The sequence below is a fragment of the Triplophysa dalaica genome, chromosome 15 (genome assembly GCF_015846415.1).
Source record: "Triplophysa dalaica isolate WHDGS20190420 chromosome 15, ASM1584641v1, whole genome shotgun sequence".
Lineage (NCBI taxonomy): Eukaryota > Metazoa > Chordata > Actinopteri > Cypriniformes > Nemacheilidae > Triplophysa > Triplophysa dalaica.
Genome location: NC_079556.1, coordinates 14022017 through 14041567, shown reverse-complemented (window position 1 = coordinate 14041567; position 19551 = coordinate 14022017). Strand labels below are relative to the sequence as shown.

The following is a 19551-nucleotide window of genomic DNA, read 5'->3' as shown; positions in this document are numbered from 1 at the left end:
AAATTTGTGTTCTGAAGTTGACTTCAGAAGCAAACTTCAGCCCATTTCCTGTGTGCATGTAGTAGAGAGCAGTGAACACTGTGTAGGGATCATGTCAATCGGAACAGTTCATTCATGGAGAGCTGGTGATTTAAATAAGGTGTGTTAAACGTGAGAGACACAAAATAAGGGGGTGCGCGAGGACCAGATTAAGAGCCGCTAGGCTTTTTTTATGTTTGATAAAAAGGTGAAATGACCTGTATAATACAGGGGTATAATTTTAGTACCTATAAATATCTACATGTATAGAAACTAGGGATGCACGATATTATCGGCAGGGAGATATTATCATCTGATAATGGCTTATAAATTAATTATCGGCATCAGCCCAGTACAGAAAATAACACCGATATGCCTCGCCGATAGGAAGCCTTTTTGATTAATATGCGTTTGCGTCAATTTGCGTGTTTCTGCTACAGCGAGCATGTTGGTGATGTATTTATTTGGGGAGCAGGGTTTAAATTAGGGAGGGGCATTTTTCAATAATTAAAAATTTGAGCTCATGAAAAACAAATATTCAAATATTTGTTTATAAAATTAAGTTAATATGGACATAATTTGTCTTTATTTTTTTCACAATTTCATATTAAGCTTATAATTATCATTAAATATTCATAACGCCTTAATATTATATAATGTATATCGTTTTTTAAATGTAGAAAATATAGAAAAACACAGAAACTGCATTTAAATCTACGCGTAATGGGAAAATGCAAAAAGCAAACATACGTAACAAAATAAACAAAACGCAACGTACAGTGAGTATATTGACAGACTGTGCTATATAACAATATTGTTATATGTTTTTATATGTTCTTGATAAGAAAAACAAGCACATAGGGTAGGTCTATTTTACTCTGGTGAAAGTCTGTTCAATAAGCTGACAGTTAAAGCCGACAGCAGAGAAACCGTGCTGATCTTCTCTAACTCCCGGTAACAAAGCCCAGATCTGACAAGAATATCTGGCTTCATTGTTAATAATGTTGATAATTAATAAATTAAACGGGCTTGATACCTCCAAGCTGACTGTTAAGATCCTAAATTATACCCTGCGCAACAAAGACCGAGCAATCATAGTGCTATAGATATTTCCTTATCAGCACCACAACGACAAAATATTTGTCGTTCACAATCAGTGTCTTACTTGTTTAGCTTTGCATTGCATTTGCATTAATCAATAAGGGAGGCCTCTTTATTTTAACTAAGGTAAGGAATCACAGCGCATATTAAAATAAACAAAAAAGGCATGAGTGCGATTTTATTTACAGGATGTAACTTGAAGGCGACGTCCCTAGTTGAACTTCTAGAATGAATTCTCAGGATTTTAGGTATAGAAAAAGGTGCCAGTCTTATTTTAAGGCCAAATTCATTAACATTAGTTGCAGTGAAATGTAGCCTACATTTTCATGTTTCAAGTTTTCAAGAAGGAATATGAATTTAACAACCGCTACGAACAAGTTATGGTAATAAATTCATTATTGTTAATCATTTAATATTACTTTGATATTTTTTATACAAAATGTAAGTACGGTTAACAAATTCTGTGGCTCAAAAGATTTGAAACATTTTAATATGGTGATGTGAGCAGAGCATAACACGCGATCCGGGCATCCGGTGTGTAAACTTAAAATAATTAAACTATCTTGCACTGCCTATTTGATTAACAGAGTAAAAATAAAGTTAAATCCTGCCCATCGTCCATCGGGAGTAGACTTTAAACTTGCGGTCCAGAGTTCTTTTCGTCTGTGCACTCTGCCATTTTGTAGTCTCCATTGCATAAGCTTTCCTGTAGCTCAGTGGTAAGAGCATTGTGTTAACAACGCAAGGTTGTGGGTTCGATCCCAGGGGTTTGCTAATACCTATGTAAAATGTATAGGACAAGGCAATGTAAGTCGCATTGGATAAAAGCGTCTGCCAAAATGGCGAAATGTAAATGTAAGTCTGTGATCTCTCTTGTTGCTTCTTCAATTAATATGTACCAAATTCATTTTCCAAACGTTTTTAAAATTATTTAGTTTATCCTCATTTCAATATGTAAGAAGGGAAAGTCACTGAAGTAACCGGGCAATGCCCCCTTGATTTTTTCCACTGGCTCATTGCTGGTGCTTGTTTTTTTCCCCTTGCAGCTTAAATTTGCAACCAGAGCACCTTGGTTAAAAAAAAAACTGTCCAGCATCTGGTGCTTTTAGCTGCTTAAAAACGCCCTGGTGGATATAACAGCATATATCTGTATCGTCATTGGCTTAATTGAGGTGGAAATTATTGGCATATCGGATATCGGCAAAAATCACATATTGTGCATTACTAATAGAAACCTAAATGTTTACATAATGGCCCCCTCATTTACAGACAGGCACCCTCCTAAAACAATTCTGGCTACGCCACTGCTTGGAAGAATGTTTGGAAACTAACAGTTTTGGGGCACTATTGACTACTATGGTGGTCAAAAGTGCCCCAGTTCCCACATTCTGCAAAATATCTTAAACAGATCTTGTCTTAAACAGAACAAAGAAATTAATACAGATTTGAAACGACTTGACGGTGAGTAAATGATGATCGAATTTTCATTTTTTGGTAAATTTGTTTATGTGTGTCCCTTTAAGAGGCTTCAGTGCAACCGCTCACTTCTCTGATTGACAGCTGCTGCCGAGAGATGTGGTACAGTGCTGGATATCCAGTTATCTCTTATACACTGCTTCTCAAACGGTCTTGTTTAGCATAATATGTATTTTTTCAAGTCATTGACACCCAAACCATCTCATATGTGCAAACATGATTGTTTTCCACCGCCAGGAAGATCACAACAGTTGCTGGTAGAACAAGCCCATGTGTAAACAAGTACTCCTTCAGATTCACTTTCTCCTCAGACTTAATGCCAGTGGGCGGGGCCAACGATGTGATGATGTAAAAGTGGATGCTGTTATAGTTGCTAAATGCAGGTCATGTGAAAATTAAACTACTTTCTGTCATCACATTGTACATTCTTCTGACAGCCATTTTACATTCATGTTTGTCAAGAAAATTATGCTTTCATTATGCATTGATGAGGAGAATGTTTTAAGCTATGAAACTTTTTCTAAAACTTTGACAGCATCAGTCTACATTCACTTTAATTATACTATCTAAATCTGCAAGCCAATTTTTTGTACGTTTTACACTATAAACTGGTAACTCACTTGTCCTCACAGCTGTGCTCTTCCTGTAAAAGTTTCTCTCGGTTCAGGCCGATCTTCTCCAATTCGTGGCTCAGCTTCTCCAGTTCATTACACTGCTGCTGCACCCTCAACTTCTCATTCACCAGTTCCTGCCAACCAAAATAAGCCAAGTCAACATCTATAATCCATCAAAGCTCTTTATCAATTAATATATGCTTCATGTCAAACCTCTCGAAGCATGGCAAGAGTCTTCTTATCCATTGTGGCCTGTTTCTGCAGGTCTTTGTTCTCTCTCTCCACCTCTTTGACTCTGCCTGCTGTCTCTTTAAAACGGTTCAGCTCTTTATTAAGAGCCGTGCCTTCTTTCTCCATGCTGGCAGATCTGAGGCAGTTCTCCTCCAGAGCCGCCTCTTTCACCTCCAACTGCTGCCTCAACCTACGTGTCTCCTTGTCCAGCTGCTTCCTCTCCTTCTCCACCTGGATCAGTTCCTGTTCCATTCCTCTCTTTTCTTTCTCCACAATCTCGGCGATCATGGCCGCCTGTCTCAGTCCATTCAGCTCTCGCTTCAAATCCTTCATATCTGTCTCGTTCTGTCTCAGCACACTATCCAGACTCTGAATCTTTGTAGTGCTGTTGTCCAGGGTCTGCTGGAGCCGTTGGTTTTCTTGATTTAGGTTGTTGCAGTTCATCTCTAACCTTTCGCACCTCTTGGCTTGGGAGCGAAGCTCCTCCATGGTGCGACTCATATCCGCACGTTCCCGCTCCAGCTCAGCATGTTCCTGCTGAAGCTGAGCCAGGCGAGTGGCGGCTGGCCGCAGGGTCTCCAGGGCTCGCCGCTGCTCCAGGTTCTCCTCTTCAAGTTGCTGACGGTCTTTCTCTAAAACAGCCAATCGCAAGCTGGTGTTCTGAGCAGTGTCGGCTAACTTCTTGAGTCGTCGGTTGTCTTGCTCTAGCGTAGCGTTCTCACGTTCCAGGGTCTCTGCACGCTCACTAACAATCTTCAGGGAAGCAGTTTCTCGCTGGAGCTGTTCACGGACTCGCTCCATACGTGCTAACTCCCTCTCCAGCTCCTCACAGCGCTCTCCTCGTTCACGGAGAGATTCCAGCTCCTTAGTGGCCTGTCGTTTCTCAGCGTCCAGTCGAGCCAGTTTACCGCCCGTTTCAGAGATGGTTTGATGGAGAACGCGGTTCTCCGTCTCCACCTCCCTCACACGAGCCTCGCTGTTGACTTGAGCACGTTTTCGGAGAGAGCTCACCGCCTGTGTCAGGTGCTCCTTCTCCTGTTCCAGCTCCGAGATCTAACACAAATGTATACACGAAGGTCATAATTAAAGGTCTAACTTTACGTATAACATATAGCAACTGCATCTAAGTTATTTAGAATACCTGTTCACTCTGTTGCCAAACCATAAAACTGACAACATTCAAGAAATAACTGAACCTTCTGTGTAGATTAAGTAATAAAAACTAAATAGATTTGCCACCAAAATGAATATAAACATAAAATTAAAAAATAAATTAAAAGCATGAACCTTAAAAGAACAATTAACCCCAAAAATTTAATTCCGTCTTCATTTAATCACTCTCTAGTTGTTCCAAATCTGTATACATTTCTTTGTTCTGATTTACACAGAGAAAGATATTTAGAAGAATGTTTGTAACGGAACAGTTCTTGGCCACTACAGACTACCACAGAATAAAAAATTGCTCTATACATTTCTTTGTATCTGATATCTTAAAGAATGGAGGAAAGCGGGGCACTTTTGACTACCATTGTCATTTCAATCAATGGTGGCCAAGAACTGTTTGGTTCAAAAACCCTTCTCTCATTTCAACAGAACAAAGAAATAAATTATGACAAAATTTTCTTTTTTGGGTGAAACGATCCTTTAAGACATCATATTCAAGTTTTTTTTTGGGTCAAATATATTCACCTGTTTGTCTTTTTCTCCCCGCAGTAATTCCAATGATTTCACCAGCCTCTGTTTCTCCTTTAGCAGCTCTTCTCCAAGGTTCTCCATGTCTTGAGTTGTTTGTTTCTCCTGCTCCAACTGGGATTGCAGCCATTCCAACTAAGACACACAATACAGCACACATCCCCTCAGCATACAACAATTCAGCTCCCACTAACAGCCGAAGGAGATAAAGTGATGAGATGTACCTTCTTGCTAAGGCTCTGGTTCCCTTCCTCCAGCTCTGCAGCATGCAGTTGACTCTGCTCCATATTAACAGAGGCCTCTCTAAGCTCCTGGATGGTGCTCTGAAGACATTGGTTCTCCTTCTCCAGCTTTAACAGGCGACTGGAGGCGGACTCATTCAGCTCAAACACAAAAGACTTACGGGCTAAAGCGGGGATGACATAATTTTGTTTGTTTGTTTGTTTAGTGGTACCTTTATATATAGCAGTCAAACTGATATATGTTAATATTCACATTGATAAAAACTAAATATTTTTGAGTAATTTATTTATTTGAGTATTATACATTTCTGTGTCTTTTCCTGCTCTTATTCAGTTTTTTAAGGCGTCCACAACCAAAACCTGTAGATATTTTCATTGGTTATTTAAAACCTATTACAGGCAACCATATTTTTTACTTTCAGTATGTAATGTTGTACATTTAGGTTTGAGTGTAATTGCTGTAGAAACCAAAGCATTCCTGAGTAATGAATGTTAAGCAGGTAGATGGTGAGTCACCCATTTGTTATCTTCGAAACAATGTGTACACACCTAACCGCTTACTCACAGCCTGAGGATAACAATATTTCAGAAAGCTATTTATACATAAATGCTAATAAATAATCCAAATGTAATAATATCTATATTACTAGCAAATAAGGACAGCCTAATGTTTGGCTAAAAAAAGAGCCAAATGACCATTATCGCTTGTGAATTCCACATCAGAATTTTGTTTCTCATTGCACGTTACAACAATTTGCATAAGAAGGCAAACAACTGACCAACAGAAAATGGCTCATAAACATCTGACCCATATTTTTCAAATTATAATCTGTGAAAACACAGTGAGTTGATATGTGGTGTGAAGAAAGGGACTCACCCTCATTGACCTCATTGTTCTTGGACAGTTGCTCCAGTTCCCAGCCAAGGTGAGCGGACTCATTCATGCTCTGTTTCTGAGAGATTTCCAATAACATGTTCTCCTCCAGCAACTCCTCCAGATGTTTCTTATCGCTGTCCCTGTCCTGTCCACAACAAGGACACAAGCAGAAATGTTAAACGTAAATGCAGAGGAAATTTGTAGACACATTATGATACTTTTCTAGAAAAGTATCATAATGCGTCTGCAAACATTTCATACAGACTAAGAGTCTGTATTTTTAAGCCATATTTTTTTTTTGTGAAGCAGCCACTACGTCTAATCTAATATTTGTACCCCTCCACCATTGTTTAAAGAAAAAAGATGTATCAAGAATCATAATGCAATTTCAATGATTCAGTCCTTACATCAAAAGCTAATTGTATTTGGGGGTTCTAAGTAAATACAAATACCCCCCAGCACAATCATTTCCCCAAAAACTCACAATCTCCATATCATGCAATTTAGAGCGTAGCTGGATGTTTTCCTTTTCCAGCTCATGTAATTTGTCACACCGCCCCCTGGCTGTAGTAAGCTGCTGCTCCAGCATGGACTTTGTCTCCAGCAGGGTCAAATTATCCTCTCTTATTTCCTGCGCACAAAAGACAGACAAAAGTGAAAGATGAAAAGCTGGATAAAAGGAAGAGATCAGTAGGGATAAAGTGGATGACAGACTGAGGGAGTCAGGGGTCTGTCTTTGACAGTTCAGGGTCTCAGTGGACACCTGTGGCGTTATATCTGAAAAAGAATGGCAGCAGGAGCCCGGCGGGCAGCTGAACATCAGTCACCTCACGAATAAACCAATTCCTGCTCTTCTGATTAAAGCACAGTGTGTCTAGTTTATTATTAATGTGTTTTTGTCTGGATCTGTTTTTATTAAAATGGAAATTAAACACAGGCAGGTATATGTGGTTACCTCTATGCGGGTCTTATAGAAGTGCACGTCATTTAGCCTCTCTTTGCAGCGAGCCAGCTCGGTTTCTAGTCGGTCCACTTTCCCAGCACGCTCCTTCAAAGCATCGACCTCATCACGGTACGCCCGCACTGAACGTGCCTCTGCCACCAGTTGTATGTTCTAATAAACACAAATCCAAATGATTTTGGTGCAGATTAGCAAAATGTTACCTGGTTGGAGTGGTCAAAAGAAACATGCATGTCATACCTCCTGCTTGAGTTTCTGAATCTCTGCATCCAGACCCTCGACATCATTATTGGCATCTATCAGCTGTTCGGTCTTTTCTCCTCTGTTAATGAACACATAAATAAAATAAACCTACAAAGTATTTATATTTTTGGCTTTTTACCAAAACCTAATGACCTGCCTGGACAACACTTATAGTAATCCTACTGACACAAAGGCTGTTAAAAACAGCATGTAGCAATGTTTTGTTGCCTTCTTATCCAGCTCTTGCTATGCATATATTTATTGATGAGGCAATCCAAGAATGCATTGCGACAAGCTCATTGAAAATGTCCATCCAAAATTGTAGACATTGTCAATAACCAACAATAACAATAACCCAATATCAGTATGTGTGTGTACCATATATATTTTTGGGCATAGAGAACTGCAATGTTCATAAGGTGCCAAAATGAGTCTAGTATGTGACCATTGCTGCCTATTTTGGTCCATTCTAAATTAAATTTTAACATGAAATTAGGTTATGATGCTGTCTGAAAAGCTAGATCTGACATAGTGAGCGGCTCACAATGGTTGGAACAAAGCCCTTATCTTTTAGCATACTAACAGATATAAACAGCATAACTGTATGTTCACACTCACAGTTCTTGGCGTGATCGGCGCAGTTTGGCCTTTGTGTCAGCCAGCTCCACGGCTAAATGCTGCCGATCCTCTTTGGACAGCAGGGTGACGGAGGACAGGCTGCTGTGTTCAAGGCTGGGGAAGCCCAAGAGATTGGAAGGTTGCTGGGACTGGAGATAGTCCCTTTCTTGCGTCAGCTCTATGATCACCTGAGGACAAGCAACAAACTCATCAACACCTGATCATTACCAATCAATGCGATTAGAAGATTAGTTTTCTTTACATCCGCAGAGTCGTCTCGCTCGTCTATGAGTTTGCGAAGATGAAAGGCCATTGTGCGAGATAAAGGGTCGAGCTGCTCAACAGGCATCTCCCCTTCATCCAGCCACTGAAGGTCCAGGACGTTCTCCTGGTTGTGGGTGACCTGGAGTCAAACGAAGAGAAATCTTAAACCTCTTAGAAAAGACATATTTTAGAAATCACTGGTTTGAGACTGATTCAAGAACGCTCACTTCTTGAATATGGGTCACTATGGCAGCCTGTGTCTCGATATCCAACAGTTTGATCTTCTCAATGATTTCTTCTTTACGTTCACACTGTGGAGAAAGAGGGATGAGAGGGGGAAGAAAAAGGAAGGAGAGACATTAAGAAGAAAAATGAGCCTCTGTTTATAAAAGCAGGAAGTATGACTCTTCTTCAAAAAAATCCTGGGATTTTGAATGGATAAAAGTGAGACATGTATCTTGTGACTGGAATACTATGCTGGTTGAAGTTGGGATGCAGGATAAGAAATCTCAAAGATTGGAAAAGAAACCTCATTAGCAGGCAAATGTTATGCTGTTAAGCTCTAAATCAATGTGAGCTGTTCATGATCTATTCACAGAACAGGAAAAACCAGCCACAACGGCACTAATAAAGTGAAAGTGAGAATAATGGGCTTGCACAGCCAATCCGGTAAGAGTGGAACAATCCACAGGAAAAGGCGGTGATACAAAACATCTGAACTGTTTATCAGGAAAATGTATCACACTCATCTCTGCTGCTTTTTATGTGATGTATCTGAAGAGATTTCACAGTGTACTGTATAATCAGCTGGAGTGTTAGTTTTACTTTGGAATTGCAGAGACATGCCCAGGCAGGGTGAGGTGGATGGATTTGTCTGGGATACGTGTAATAATGTGATAATAGCCGTTTACCTGAACTGCACAGCCCAATATGAGCAACAGGAGTCTCTTCATCTCCTCCATACTGTTACCTGAGATGGAAACAGACGAGAGTCAAGACAAGTGACTGAAGTTCATTTTATACATCCATCAGAGAAGTGAGAAACATTTGTTTTAGCTAAACAAAGGAAATGAATAAAAAGAAACAGTCAAGTCCATGTTTCTTTTTATCTTCAAAAAAACTTTGAAGGTGTATGATTAAGGTCTGAAATTTGTTTTATAGAAAACATATAATTTGACAAACAAATGTTATTTCATTACAAAAACAAAATTTGATTTGATAAAAATGTTTCTGAAATGGATGACTTTGACTGAATAATGAAGAAAGAGCAGCCAGGAACTCCTTCAATAGTGTTTAAAAAGAATCTCAGGGTGAACCTTAGAAGCTGCTCGTTAAATTAACCATGAGAATATTTCGAAAAAAATTCAACAAAGGTTGACCTGAAAATGATAAAATAAGTAAGATTATTTTTTGTCACAACATAATTCCCATAGTTCTCTTTATGTTATTCCATAATTTTAATGAGTTTACTGCTATTGTAGAGTGTGCAAAAAAATATGAATTTGACCGGTAGTGTTTTTATTATTTTTTATAAATAATGCAAACCTATTTTCAAAACAAATACTGTCATTTTTACTTTTTTGTCAAGTATGTCACTGTGTTGGTGAGAATGTTGGTCTGACAGTCTTCGACTAATAAATACTCTGGAGAGAATGAGGTGGGTGTGTGGGTGCTATCGCCATGGTGACCATTTGTTGCTAAACGCCACCCCACCCTACAGTGTACCCCATTAAACAGATGAGCATCTCTATGGGGAAAAGAACCTATTGTCCATTACAACTGAAGCTTAATGTAAAAACCACAAATACAGAATATATAAATAGGTTATTTTCACGAAACCACTGAAACATCAGTAAAGATTTTAATGATTACAAAACAAATCATTTGGAAACACAAAAATGATCATAATAAACATAATGGTGTTCTCTATCTTGCACAAAACATAATTTAAACAAAGGAATGAATTGAATTGGAATTTTATTGCTTTTTCTGCTGAAATTCTCACTACCGCAACGCATCCTGAATTGTCCATTATATGTTGTAATTAAAACAGAGCAAAATTAAAACATTCTAAAAAACAACAGGATGTTCTACTAGACGTTCTTAAATGACAAAGAAATGTCAAAAAAGTTATTGAGATAGTATTTCTGTATAATAAAAATGAAGAAACAGTGGAAAAAAGAACATTTTTAAAGGACTGTTTTAAAACGGACACAAATATTTACAATAAGTTTTTATTTTATGTGAATAAACTTCCAGTCTTTTCCAGTACCTCTGAAATGGCTAACAGGTCAGCAGATTACTTAATTTTTTTTAAGGTAAACGCTTAATATTCTCATCATGCTGTGTACACAATTTTTTTCATTCTCATTACCGATACAGGTAGTTATAATGTATAATTTCCTATTTCTTATAAATTAATTAATGCATGATCATTGATGTGTGATTAATAAAAACTTAATTCGCCATCATGGCTTTGCTTTTTTGGGGGCGTTGAATTTTAAAAGGAGGGATGAATTAAAATCACAATTTTAACCCAAGCTTTTGTTATATAAAAAGGAAGTGTATTCACGCGAACATCGTATAAGTGTTAGAACTGAAAACGCCCTTGTTACTGAGATTACATCTATTACTGATCACCTGGCCCAGCGAACACCAGGTTCTGGAATGCACCCATCTATGACGACATTGATAGGTTGAACACCGCCTCCGTGGAAAAACTATCAATGACAGCTTCTCTAGCCACGCCCACTGGTTCACGCATGGAAATTCTGAAGTGCCGCGGAACTTGATAGAGTGAGCAAGCATTAAACAAACATGTCGTTAAAGATGGCTAAATATTGTGCCACCCCTGGTTGTGAAAGAATAAAGTACATAACTTACTGCATAACCTTCCTTCGGATTCTGACATTAGTAATGTGGGGTTAAAGTTTAATTTTAAAGACGTTCCAGCTTATGTGGGAAAAACATGAAGCATTTGTTCGTTTCATTTCTAAGAGGATTCCTTCGTGAACAAGGCAGAGATCGACACTGGCTAAATTTTTAAAGCAGTGCTGTGTCTTGAATATTGGATCCGATAGGAATGGTGCAGCAATCTTGTGCGAGGAAAACCTTTTTGTACTATGCGTCACTATTGCTTTGTTAAAGATCTAGTAGCTTTCTAGTAGCTTGATCTGCCCGGAGCACTTTCGCACGCGATTAGTATTACTAGTCATTTGTAATACTTGCAGAGGTTGTCTGTGATCTTAAGCCTGTGCGAATAGCCATCTCTGTGATTTGGTGGGCTCATATTATATATTTTTTATAATATAGCTTTTATCCACCGTTTGCGAATAATAGAGGCTGTTTTGAAGTGTTTTGCTATTATTTCAGGTGCTGGGTGATATCCATAAGTTACCGGGAGTCTCTCGTTTGTTTATTTATCATGGAAACTCTTTGCATTTGAGACTCGCCATCACATTGATCATTTTACACGGGTCTCAAATGATGACAGGGACGGTCATATATCATTAAACGCAATACAACTATAGGCTATACAAACTTTACGCAAAGCCTTGCCATCACACCTGGGAAATAAGTCAGTCAATTTGAGTGAAATCATCCTGTGCAATTGCGTCACGTGAAATACTGATGTGGGGAGGTCATTTATAAATCACAGAAGGTCTCCAGATAAAACTGATGCAGTCCGAAAACTGAGAATGGTGCTAATGTGTAACCTAACATTACGTCTCGAACAATATACACAGAAGCCTTCAACTACGCAAACTGCTATCCAATCAAAGCAGTGCGGCACGCCCATTAAAACCGAGCGTTTCAAACAAGTCATGTGTCAAAAAGAAATGCGTTGATGTGAGTGCTTTCTAGAAAATCATGGTTGACATCTTGAAACCAAGCTTTAGTCAGCATCACCCAAACAATTCCACATGAGATGTTATGCATAAGCTCTTTAAAACCTTCTGTCCAAGCAGAATTTCATGATGAACAATGAGCACTTTGTTCTAATATTGGCTCCACAAGCAAAAACAAATCTTTGATACATTTGATAACCTACTGAACATTTCACGTAGAAAATGACACTATAACAATGGCTATTTCAGTACATGCAAAAACCATGACGCAGCATCCTGTAGGCAGGAAGGATATGAGCCTGCAGATCAGAATGACACCTGTTCATGTCAAAGACAGTTCTGTCTTCAACCACGTGCAATTTTATTGCATTCTGTAGTGTGGTGTTCACAAATTTCAACATCATTGTAAGTAACGAACATATGAAAATACAAGACCATATTAGAATACAATTAGTCATTTGTTATGGCAAAATATACCCCTACAACTGATACAGGTACCTTTTCATTTGCATCAATGGTCAGATACAGCAAATAATAAACGACAAACTCTTGTAATACATCACAGCTATATGTTATCTACCCTACTCTGTCAACAGCACAATCCACAACAAGTGCTTGGCTTGGATCCAAGCCCCTCTGGCCTTTCTGCCTTCCTCCAGCCATTTCAAGGATCTCCACATGCGTTTTCTTCCCCAGAGAGCCAGACCCTGTCCACACTCCCCATATCAGCGAGTGAGAGAGTGTTAATGAAGGCTGGGTTGTGTGTGAGGTGGTGAATGAAGAGGTTTGTTCAGATTAGGTCTGCAACTAACGATTATTTTAATAATCGATTAATCTGTAAATTATTTTTTTCGATTGATCGATGAATCGGATAAAACATAAACCAAGAAAAGCATTCATTTCCAAAACTTTATTCAAAAACAGAACTTAAATCTTTAGAAACTGCACAAACATGTTGCTCCTTGAATATCCCTGAGCTGTTATAATAATAATAATAATAAAATAAAAATGGACTAACACCAAAAACATACACATGTATGTTTTACATCTGCCAAATATATAGACTTTTTTAAAATAAAGTGCCACCTGAGCTGCCAGAACAATAAATAATTTATAAAAAAAAAAGAACAATACAAATCAGAAAATTTAACAGGATTTGTTTGAATGTCAGAACTTGTTCTCTACACTAAACTGCAGACCCACACACTTTGGCAGACGCACACAATCACAAACTCTCACACTGACACACACACACAATCTCTTTCAAATTCACTTGAAGCTTATTCATTAAATTATTACCATCATTGTAGTAAGTGCAAGCTTCATTTATACACCACAATTAAACACAGCTTAAGATGACCGAGTGCTATAAAAGAACTTTAAAATTAAATTAACATTTAAATTTAGTCATTTGGCAGACGCTTTTATCCAAAGCGACTTACAGTGCACTTATTACAGGGACAATCCCCCTGGAGCAACATGGAGTAAAGTGTCTTGCTCAAGGACACACTGGTGGTGGCTGCCGGGATCGAACCAGCAACCTTTTGATTACCAGTTCAGTGGTTTAACCCACTAGACCACCATCTCCAGTGTTAAAATTAAAAAGTACAACACACACAAATATATTTGTCAATAATAACCTATATGGGACAAAGCACAGAATATACAATGCAAAAATTTCTTTCTAACTTAGTAGTTTTGTCCTGTTGTCAGTTCAAATATCAAAAAAATCTTAAATCAAGATACATTTACTAGACACATGAAATAGCATAAGAAATGATGTCTTGTTTTCTGAAAAAACACCTCAAAATAAGTGATTGTTTGCTTAAAAAAAGCAATACATGACAACAGATTGATAAATGAATGGTTCAAAAAAGGCTAGAGAAAAAAACGTGTTTTAATTCTTGCAATGCAAAGTAACTATACCACCCCTGCTTTATACTGTTATTAACCAGCTAACGCTAACTAGTCATGCTTGTCAATCTGGATAACGAGTAAACACCAGCACCCGGGACATTACGTTCTTCACTTCAAAACGGACCAAAGTAGGATCCTGTAGTGACTTAACCTGCTTTAGTGTGAAATGCTCCCGCACCTTGGATGACTTGGGTCGCGCAGATTTCTCTGCCTCCGCCATGTATCTTTCCTCTACCTCCGCTCGTTTTTTTTTTTTGCTCCACCCTGTCTATGAGGCGCCGAACTCTGCTAGCATCAGTGCGCGAGAGAGACCGAGTGTGTTCACTCCGCTCCGCGCTCAAATAAAGTTTTTTTTTAATGATCAAACGTTTCCGTGTCGCGCGACACAGCGAATCGATTATGAAAGTCGTTGCCAACTCTTTTAGTAATGGATTTTTATCGATTTAATCGATTCGTTGTTGCAGCCCTAGTTCAGATGGGTGTTCAGATGTGTTTTTTTAAAGTAGGTTGAATTATTATGAAATTAATAGAGACCATTAGTGAAGATGACAACCACTGATCAAGAGGAAAAGATATGATAAGCTATCAAGGTCAAGAATTACAATTAAATTGGGATTCTTTATGTGCAGTGTCACTACTGTGCTGTATTGTTTTTTTTTTACTTTTCATGCACTGAATTTTGCACAAATTATACTCTCAGCTAATTCTAAACTCAAATTTTGGAGAAACTAAAGCAGATCAATGATAACGATAAAATAATATGTTCCTTTTATGTACTCACTAAAGTAAGTAGCTTGGATAGTCTGTGTGAATATGGATATAATATAACAAAATTTAGAAAAATACATTTTATTCTTCTATTCTACCTTAAAACGAGTAATATTTATGACATGTGAGAATGAGCAGTACCTGAAAGAGGGTCCTTGGCAATGGCCAAAACATTGGGCAGGTTCATGAGAATGAGTTGTTGAAGATGCTCCTAAAAAAGAACAAACACATGATCATTGGAAACATTGTAAGGGCATCATAAGCATTTCATTTAGAAATGGTGGGGTCAAGCAGGGGCATTTAGGGTGGACACTGGCCTGGGAGATTAATTTTTGGGACGAGACGGTAAAACAGGGTCAGCGGTAACATGGGAACAGGAAACTCCTACCTACAAGCGGACAAGCAGGAAATCTATCGGGAAATGGGAAACATTAGCAGCCAAAGATTTGGTATGCCTTGGGTGGGGGCGATGACATTCCAACAAACAGGGAATAAATGAGCTTAATTTCTAAACTGATAAGCCGTGTTGTTAATGGAAGAGCACTTGTGCCTACTGTGGTATAAAGGACTAATAAAAGATCTTTCTTCCTGAATACATATACTCTTTAAAGAACCCCCGAAAAACCATCTAGTTGGGAACCATCGATTGGCAATATTTAACAGATAAGAGAAAAAAAAAGACATTCTGAACTTGATGACTTAAATGTGTAGATATGCAAGTGCACATGTTTATGAACATGCCCACGTGCTCGTGGACTTTAGACACAATAGACTCCAGGGCAAAAAAAATCGGCAAAGCACACAGAAGACAAGACCAAACAGGTCCAATTGACCAAAACAGCGATAAGAGCTCTGACATCGGTGGGAGAATTACTTTCCCAAGTTATTGGTTTATACAACTTACATAACATGTTCCAGAATTAACATGTAAATGATCTATGAGCTAACTTTGTCAAGTCAAAAAGTGAACACACTTAATACTATGTTGCATCATAAAGAAAGAAAAAATGCCTGTCTCACAGAACTGTAATACATGTGAAGTAACAAATGAGACCATGCTGTAGGCAGATGTGTGGATACATGCTCTCACCCGGGTGCACATCAACAGTGACCACTAATAAGAAAGCGTGCCCCTATAACATCATCAAGCCAAGACCCCCTGGTGACAACTTCATCTTAATCGTTGTGGAGTAACTCCCAGGGGAGGTCTTTATGTTTAGGGAGCCATAGAGAGACTACTCTCATACAGTATAATGGAAACCCCAGCTGAGGCCTGAGCTAAAGCACACTGCCTTTGTCAAAACAGAGGCCGGCTAGCATTCCTTTCTTTACTGCTGTCTTTCTCAAATACTTTCAAACACTGAAAATTCTTCAAGAGCACAAACAAAATTACCATGTAAACATTTTTTAACAGAAAAACTATTGTTTAATAAATGTGCTTAGAATTTTGTAATAACTGTACCTGCTTGGACGATTCAAGGTTTTAGCTCTCGTGTCAATTCCCAAATAACAAAACCTTTGTAAATGGACAATAAATGGTTTCTCTTTTCTGATACTTCTTTTGCAAACCACACTAGATATTTTGAAAGTGTTGGTGACCCAACAGTGGTACCTTTTGACCTGCATTGGTTTAGTGCCCACACAATAGAAATGAATGATTACCGCCAGTTTTTCGGTTACCAACGTTCTTCAAATTATCTTCTTTTGTAAGTCATACAGGTGTAAAATGAAAAGAGGGTGCATGGTGACTGTAAACGATGACAGAATTTTCATTATTGGGTAAAATTTAAAGAATAGGCTAAGAACGATGTAGCCCCAAGTACAGTCCTAGAGCCAATCCTAACATCTGATTGCAATCAGAAATTTTGTTCAAAGAGTCAGTGACCAACAAGGATGTTCATCGAGAAACAATCTGCAAAATCAGGTTCACAAGCTATTAGTGTTGTCCGATATTCTCTATAGTCAGATCGTTCAATCGCCAGCCTGTGGATTGCTGATACAGGATAGTATCGAGGGGAGGGGCAATTACACATTTATCCATGACAAGCTGGATTTGTTGACAAAAACAGAAGATAATGTGTCTAGAAAATGCTCATGTGTGACTGACATTAGCATTCTATCAGAGTTTAAGTACAGTGCAGTTGGCAAAATTGTTACTTACCACCGCAACCTTTTAAACAAAAGAAAGTAAACTATTGTTATATGTCAATGTCATTAATCCAAATGCTTCATCGATGCTTGCATAAGCTGTTATTACTGGATTGCCAAGCGGAAACAACTCATGCCCTGGTTTTAAACGCGCATAGAGCTATCTGCGAGGAAAAGCACGAGCCGCGCGTATCACAAGCTCTCTCTTGCACTGAAAACTCAACATTATAAACTCTCTGGCATGCGGCAAAGCCCAAGATAAAACTCTCTCTGGCGCATCACTAGCTCTCTTGTGCGCTGAAAACTCAAAGCCGGCACATTATAAACTCTCTCTGACGCGAAGTAAACCCTAAGCCACGTGCATTGCAAGCTCTCTTGCACGAAGAAATGCGTAATGCATGTTCAAAATATTGATTTGCAACATATTTTGGCAAACAGCCAACTATCGTTTAGGGAATCAGCTATTGCCGATAGGTCTGAGGATTGTCGATACACGATAGTACCGACAATCGGAACAACCCTACCAGCTATTGCATGGCTTTACAAAAATAAGCCAAAATAGTGATTGAGACCATTTTTCTGGTGCTTTTAGGCTTTTTTTAGTCTGTGATGTTTACTTCTTCACACTATATACTTCTTAAGACTAAACAAAAGACATATCTTTGATCCACATGAACGAACTTGTTTTTCCTGCATTTTTAGGTCCACTCATGTAAGACCAGACCACTTTTGATAACCATGCACAAAGGGAACTCAAGCAAGGCACTCTGGGAAGAATAATAAATATTTTTGACGGACAGCCAGTCTGATGGGTATTATTATCTAAATGTGCACGTTTCAACCTGAGAGACTTCAAAAAAGCTCTTCACGCTGTTTGATTCGACAGCTGTGGTGCGATGGGGTTTGTTGTAGTGTCACATTAGGCATTCTGCGCATAAACACCTCATTCTTTAATTCCCTCCTAACCTGATCATTTTGAGCTCTGCTAAATTCAAACAGGCCTAATTACAAGATATAAGACATATGCAAGATGAGGAGGTTTTCATGACACCCCAGTCTCACGTTTCAGCTATGGATCAGTTAACGCTTCTCGCATGGCCGAGGAAACTTGGGTGCCTACCCAATTCAGACAGTAGGAATACTGCAATTACACAGAACAAAGAGGAAAAAGCATAATTGCCCAAAATATAAATATTTGCCAAGAGTCAGAAAGCTTTCATTATAACATTGTGAGACACTGACCTGGGACCAGCAACTGCATAATTACTGTAAATTACCTGCCTGCAAGATAACCACAAGTAAATTATTGATGGCCATGTATCCATATCATGATGCTGATGAGGTACTAAGCCTTAATATTCCCCTTCAAAGGTCCAAAATTCAAACAGGAAAGTTTCAGTTTAGGTGCCATCCAAAACCTGTGCTGTGTGTTTTATTGCAAACTTTATTTTCCACTGTAAATAACTGGATAACCCCAGCACCCTCATACTTGATTACACCACAGAGACTTCTATTAAAAATTATGGCTATATTAAATATTCAATAAACAATTATGCAAGTGGTGACAAAGTCTGAAAGTTTTATAGAAACAATCCTGAGCTCATTTCCTCTGTATGAGACAATGCCTGACCTGTAAAGTAGGATGGCAGCGCATGTGATGTTGCTCTGATTTTTGGACCTTTTGCTCTGGAGCTGTTTTCATTGACGTGGACACTGGTATCTGCCCATCCTCTGCTTGGTTCAGAATTATTGGTCAGTGTGCTCAGCACATGATTATTGTCTATTGGGAGTGGAAATGATTTTCAGAGAATGTTTAACTTAACTTAAACTGATTGCTACATTTTTAAATACAAAGAAAAGATCAAGGGATCTCTTCAATAGTAACGAAACGACAGATGAACAAAAAGAACTGGGGTGAATACTAGTGGGATCATCCAAATCAATAGAAACCAGAAAGAACCAGTCCTGTTACAGTATTTACTAAATTAAATGCTAAAAGTCAGAGTATGGACTTGTCCCACGTGTAGTTATTGGAATACCAACATCAAGTTCATATTTAAAAGGATTTGTACAGAGTCAAAGTAAACTGAGTGTAAATGATCACAATAGACACTTTACTAGAATAGGTTGAGCTCGATCGGAGTAATCTGAGTAACAGGAATAAGCTGTTCTTGGTTTCATTGTTAGGCTGAAGAAATCACAGATAAAGGAATGATGAAAACCAAGAATACTTCACGAGGGAAACTTGAGAATCTTAGAAACAGTTTCTGGACAACAAACAAACCCATGCAGAGGTTACAGCATTTAATAGTATAGTATACATCAACTGCTTCTACGGTACAAGTCTTTCTACTAGTGGAGCAGCTTAAAGCATCTGCAATATATATGTGAGAAAACTAGAGAAATCCGAGTTGGAAAATCTCTTCCAGATAATACAGGTGGTTTGTGAGGATATTATCCAGACCAGAAACAAAATCCGGAAGAAATTAGAATTAGTTTTTTCATAGCTAAGTGCTGCTCCCTTTTATTTTGT

General features: G+C 38.4%; 1 protein-coding gene across 1 annotated transcript in view; it reads right to left on the bottom strand.

Annotated features, from left to right (window-relative positions):
- The window catches only part of ccdc88c (coiled-coil domain containing 88C), a 61082-nt gene that overhangs the window by 18174 nt on the left and 23357 nt on the right, over nucleotides 1-19551 (bottom strand). The window contains exons 4-16 of the mRNA XM_056767208.1: nucleotides 15012-15081; nucleotides 9249-9307; nucleotides 8565-8648; nucleotides 8336-8476; nucleotides 8074-8261; nucleotides 7453-7534; nucleotides 7207-7365; nucleotides 6736-6882; nucleotides 6252-6396; nucleotides 5357-5538; nucleotides 5130-5267; nucleotides 3423-4493; nucleotides 3216-3343 (exon numbers count right to left, since the gene is read on the bottom strand). Of these exons, the coding sequence (XP_056623186.1) occupies nucleotides 3216-3343; nucleotides 3423-4493; nucleotides 5130-5267; nucleotides 5357-5538; nucleotides 6252-6396; nucleotides 6736-6882; nucleotides 7207-7365; nucleotides 7453-7534; nucleotides 8074-8261; nucleotides 8336-8476; nucleotides 8565-8648; nucleotides 9249-9307; nucleotides 15012-15081 (2594 nt within the window). The remainder of the gene's footprint in view (nucleotides 1-3215; nucleotides 3344-3422; nucleotides 4494-5129; nucleotides 5268-5356; nucleotides 5539-6251; nucleotides 6397-6735; nucleotides 6883-7206; nucleotides 7366-7452; nucleotides 7535-8073; nucleotides 8262-8335; nucleotides 8477-8564; nucleotides 8649-9248; nucleotides 9308-15011; nucleotides 15082-19551) is intronic.